At 34.5% G+C, this 4,785-nt stretch overlaps 2 protein-coding genes across 2 annotated transcripts in view; one reads left to right on the top strand and one right to left on the bottom strand.

Annotated features, from left to right (window-relative positions):
• LOC116842396 overlaps positions 1-1,029 on the top strand; it is a 45,574-nt gene extending 44,545 nt beyond the window's left edge. Inside the window, 1 exon segment of the mRNA XM_032811569.1 lies at positions 371-1,029. Coding sequence (XP_032667460.1) covers positions 371-442 — 72 coding nt within the window. The 3' untranslated portion in view covers positions 443-1,029.
• Positions 888-3,906, bottom strand: LOC116842391 (geranylgeranyl pyrophosphate synthase). The gene is made up of 7 exons (XM_032811558.1): positions 3,601-3,906; positions 2,751-2,905; positions 2,368-2,512; positions 2,169-2,289; positions 1,941-2,080; positions 1,775-1,877; positions 888-1,625 (listed from the first exon to the last, which is right to left on the bottom strand). Exons 1-7 carry the CDS (start codon positions 3,673-3,675, stop codon positions 1,369-1,371), a joined length of 996 nt encoding a protein of 331 aa, XP_032667449.1. The 5' UTR covers positions 3,676-3,906; the 3' UTR covers positions 888-1,368.
• Positions 3,907-4,785: the final 879 nt, after the last annotated feature.

Below are 4,785 nucleotides of genomic sequence, written 5' to 3'. Positions count from 1 at the left end.
CCCCCATCTTCTACCTTTGGCCGTCTCTTCGTTGAAGATCCTTTTAATATACTTATCTCTCCTATAATAGCGGTGAATCCGCTTTTCACAGTTGCGCAATCCCTTAACCCATCGATCTTTCTTAAATAGCTCAAGCTTAGCTGCGGTAAAAGTAAATCATCTCGCCTGTATAATCTAGTGATTAACACTTTACGCAAGGACGTAATATGAATTTACTATTCACGACTTATGTATTTTCTATTTTTGAGATTTTTTTTTCTATATGTGTAATGTAACACATGTTCGCTATTTACCATTACACGCATTTATTATTTCTTGCTGGTATCGTTGCGCATGATTAATTCTGTCGACTGTCGTGTGTTTTCGCGAGGTGACGGAGGTGCTCGACGACGGCGTATCAGCACCAGGACGCTGTCCCGGGGACAGTGACGGCGAGATATGACACGAGCGACGGCCCTCTTGGGCCAGCGAATCCGACGAGGACAGCGAACTGGAACAAAGGACCTGTCAGATCGCCACGCTGTCTTAGTCATCGGCGACGAGCCGGAGGAATTTCCCTCCCCCGATTCAATCTGGTCCTGCAAGGAGGGTGTCAATAACGCGTCGATGATTCCGCTTGCGGCGAGGATAAGCGTGAGGAGTATACGAGGCCGGGTGAGATGACGTCTCACGAAAATGCGGGCGGATTAAAGGAACGGGAATTCATCGTGCGAGAGATCCACGAGGCTAAAAACGGATAAAGAGAAACGATAATCAGAGGGACTATAAAAAACGACGATGTGACGATAAGACGATAATTAACGCGCGCGCGCACTCAGCTCGTGCGAGAGAGCGAATTGGCGCGTGAATATTTTTCTTAGATAGAAGTCTGTCGGTTAAACGGATGATTTTTTTATGTCATCAATATATTTCGGAACCATACACAGGTACAAATGTATAATAATACTCATGTAATTGCATGATGTACAAAACAACCACAAAACATGGTTTGTGTGTATGTCAATAAACTATTATACATTCATGTTAAAATTGTCAATAAATAATCTTGAGAGAGAAAGAGGGAGAAAGAGAGTAACCTTCATTGTGCATCTGTACAGAAAAAGAATCATTACTAACATTACTAACATAATTAATTTTTTACTTACTCGAAAACACTAATTTAGTGATATCAATAGATATCAATAGATATCAACAGATATCAACAGATATCAATAGTGAAACAAAGAACGAGATAATATCGACTATTAGTTCGCCTCATGATCTGCAGAAATATCATGTATCATTACATATATTACATTACCCGCTGCGAAGGATCTAATCTCACACCATAGAAAAATATGAAAACATCTTAAAGAGTAGATGTTAGGCTCAAATTTCTAATCCCTGGTTAGGATTAGGTGCCTCACTGACATTAGAGTCTTTATTACAATCTTTGGCAATTCCTGACAACTTATCCAGGAACTCTAATAATAGCGGATTCTCGCCCAAGCGTTTGATTTCTCTCTTCGCGTCCTCGTCCAACTCCCGAATTTTTTCCCTCGTGTAACTGAAGGAACCGTATTTCTCCAGTATATCTACGAATTTGCGTTTGATCGCAACCTCCTCTGGCCGTTGTTTCAACAGATCTTTATTGCAAAAATTGTTAAGGAAACAACGTTAATAAAGACTGCTGCTTTGAAGACTGCTTTTTTAATAAATTTAGTATAAAACCAATATTTCATTGAGAACAAAAGCGCGATACATTTGCTGAACTATATACAGCACTGAAGGATACTGAGTATTTCTATGTCCTCGGGATGGGACTGGATTGCGTGAACAATTGGAAAGCTGAATTTTCCTTCTGTCAAGTCCTCACAGTAACCTTTCTTATCACTATACTATGACACAAATTGATTCATCATTTCAAGTTCACATGGAGTACTTCTGACATTTTTTCTTACCTCTTTGGTGCACAAGTTGCAATAATCATCGCGTATTTGAAACAAATATCCTAAAGTGTCCACTAGTGGCATGAGATCTTCCTCGAATTTTGTGAACAATTGCATCAGCCGTACTATCAGCTTAAAGAGGCCACCAGTTTCTGCAAAATTAATGGATTTTTTGTCACTTTCGTATAATTGTCACGTGCGTATAATTTTACATCAATTTTCATAAATGCCATTATTTACTTTTTACTACTGTAATCCTATATTCAAACTCAGTTGGACAAATATGATTATCTCTCCAATAAATGTCCGCACCCTGGCCTCTGTGAAGTTCCAATAACTGCTCAGTAAATATTTTTATTGCCTGGGAAGTGACATAATTGGACTAATTTATATTATTTTATAAGAGAACTCACGAGTATTTCGAAATTGACTTAATTACCTCTGGATGTTGTAGAGCCATAACTTTTTCTAGAGCAATAATTATTGCATAATTTGAAGCATTTATCGTGTGGGCAATTCCGTAAACTGAATGAGCAGCAGGAATTCCTCTTCTTAATATAGCATTATCTTCAATATCATCAAGCCTGCAAAAAGAAATTGATATATTGATATAAAAAAAATTACTAAACAAAATTGATATATTGGTACAAAAAAATAACTACACATTATCTATGATAATAATGTTTGTGATAACAAAAATTTGGAAATAAATAACTTCTGAAATAAAATAGTCATAAACTAGTCATAAACTACTCATAAAATAGTAATAAAATAGTAATAAGACATAAATTAGTCATAAAATAGTAAAAGGCATGAACTTACAGAATGCTTGAATTATGGAGTATATCTACTATCTCGTCAATTTTCTGAAGCTTATCATCTGGTATTTTTAACCAGTAATTAAAGGCTTTAGCTAATATTTTTCTAAGTGACTTTCCAGGGGTATTCAATATGTATGTTAATGGTTCCAATAATTTCTGCAAAAATAAATGCATAATAAAGTTAATACATATGAAAAGGTTTACCCTTCTAGGAGTCTATTTTCTATTTCTAATTGCTAATTCTGACTGCACTAGTTCTCTCATCTTTCTCCCATGAAATTTTATCTGTATATCTGTTTCTTTTTAAATTCTTTTTAAATTAAAAAGTGTACTCTAGTTCAGCGATAGAAAACCCAAGGAAATAGCTAGAATAGATGTGTAGTTTCACAAGGTGGTGCAAACTGCACACATCCTGGCTACATTTTCTTTCTGCTATCTTTTGTGAAATATGTATCACAAATACGACATAAGATCTGTTCTTTTTGTAACAGCTTCCTGAACCAATTTACATTACTGCGTTAAGTTAGAATAGAACAAAACATACTTGTTTTATCTTAACTTATTACATCAGTAGCTCAGAAAGTTCTTTGAAAAAGAACAAAACAAGAAAAAAGAACAGTAAAAGAAAGACTAATAATTGACACTTACAATAACATGATATCAGTAATAACAATGCTACTGTATCAAACTCATTTAGCATAGCATTTATCATAGCATCGTCCCAAAACGTACATATACCCGGTGTTATAAAACAGAGCTGTTTACAATCTCGGCATGAGATCACTGTTGCGCGAAACAACTTTCAGTATTTAATTTCAAGTATTAATTATGCAACCAAATAACACACTAACCTTGTCCTCCTCTGTATCACCGCTGTTGGAGCTAACAAACACTTCCTTATTTGCATCCGTTTTGTTGCAAGTCATTTTAATCAATGTCTTGCGGTGTGACAGGTGATGACGTCGCAAATCGAGCGTCAAACCAGCAAGATTACACACGTGCTCGAGAACACCGTGTACGTAAATCAAAATTCGTGACACGACAGTCACAATCAACAATTAAAAGGTGAGCGATTCAGACGTTAAGACACAATTGTACTGTATGCGTGCAGAGAGTGACGTTCCCAAGCAAAGAGCTCCACACGTGTGGAGTGAATACCAGGGTATGGACACTCTCTCTTGAGAAAAGTTAAGCCGTATTTCTACGCCATCTGGGCGAATAGACAAATTTTTTGGAACTGCTAATCAAGATTCCTATCAGTCGGTATCATCCCTGATGGAAATAAATCGCTGAAATTACTGAAATCTCTATCAATTGGCTCACTTTCAGTATAATTGTATAATTGTATAAAAAAAGGAATATACTATTCTTTCCTTTCATTTGGTTTGAAATACTCGTGAATAAATAAAGTTGCAAATGTGATATTTCACTTATTTATTTTACATTTTAAAATACAAAAATAACTTTTATTTTTAATAAAATACATTAAACATTGTTTACTTTTCGCCACACATTTCGCATATTTTAACATAAAATTTTATTATATTAAAAATATTAAATTATACAGGGAGACAATTGGAGTTTAGTTGAAAGTAAATTGTTATTACTTATTCGTAACAAGTAGGTTGAACAATATGAAGATTATTTTGTATCAGAAACTTGTAAAAATTTATTGTTATCAGTATAAGTATGCGCAAAGCAAATTTTTACATCTTTTTTTTAAATTATGTATCCTAACCATTTACTTTCAATTAAATCCTAATTGTCATCCTGTATTAAATGAATAAAATTATATTGAATTAAATTAGTAACTATTTAGAATAGGCCTTCTACAATAGCTCATAAGTCATAAATCAGAAGTGAGAAACTAGAAATTGACGACTGTGATTGATCCATTTCTAGCTTCTGACTTCTGATTTATGACTTATGGCTTATTGTAGAAGGCCTATAATACTTAAATTATTAGTATTCATATTATGTAAAAAGAATATTCATGTACATTTCTTTTTCCATTTTGTACTATAAAAATGTATCGC

The sequence above is a fragment of the Odontomachus brunneus genome, unplaced genomic scaffold, assembly GCF_010583005.1.
Source record: "Odontomachus brunneus isolate Ranch 3 - 2012 unplaced genomic scaffold, Obru_v1 Obru_scaffold_025, whole genome shotgun sequence".
In the NCBI taxonomy this organism is placed as follows: Eukaryota; Metazoa; Arthropoda; class Insecta; order Hymenoptera; family Formicidae; genus Odontomachus; species Odontomachus brunneus.
The sequence above is the reverse complement of the archived record's forward strand: the minus strand, read 5'-3'. Positions and strand labels throughout refer to the sequence as shown.

Coding starts and splice junctions, on each gene's coding strand:
- LOC116842391 (XM_032811558.1), bottom strand. CDS start 3,675: ATGACTTGCAACAAAACGGATGCAAATAAGGAAGTGTTTGTTAGCTCC. Junction 2,906..3,600: donor GTGATACAGAGGAGGACAAG/GTTAGTGTGTTA, acceptor TTATTTTTGCAG/AAATTATTGGAACCATTAAC. Junction 2,081..2,168: donor TAGGATTACAGTAGTAAAAA/GTAAATAATGGC, acceptor TTAATTTTGCAG/AAACTGGTGGCCTCTTTAAG.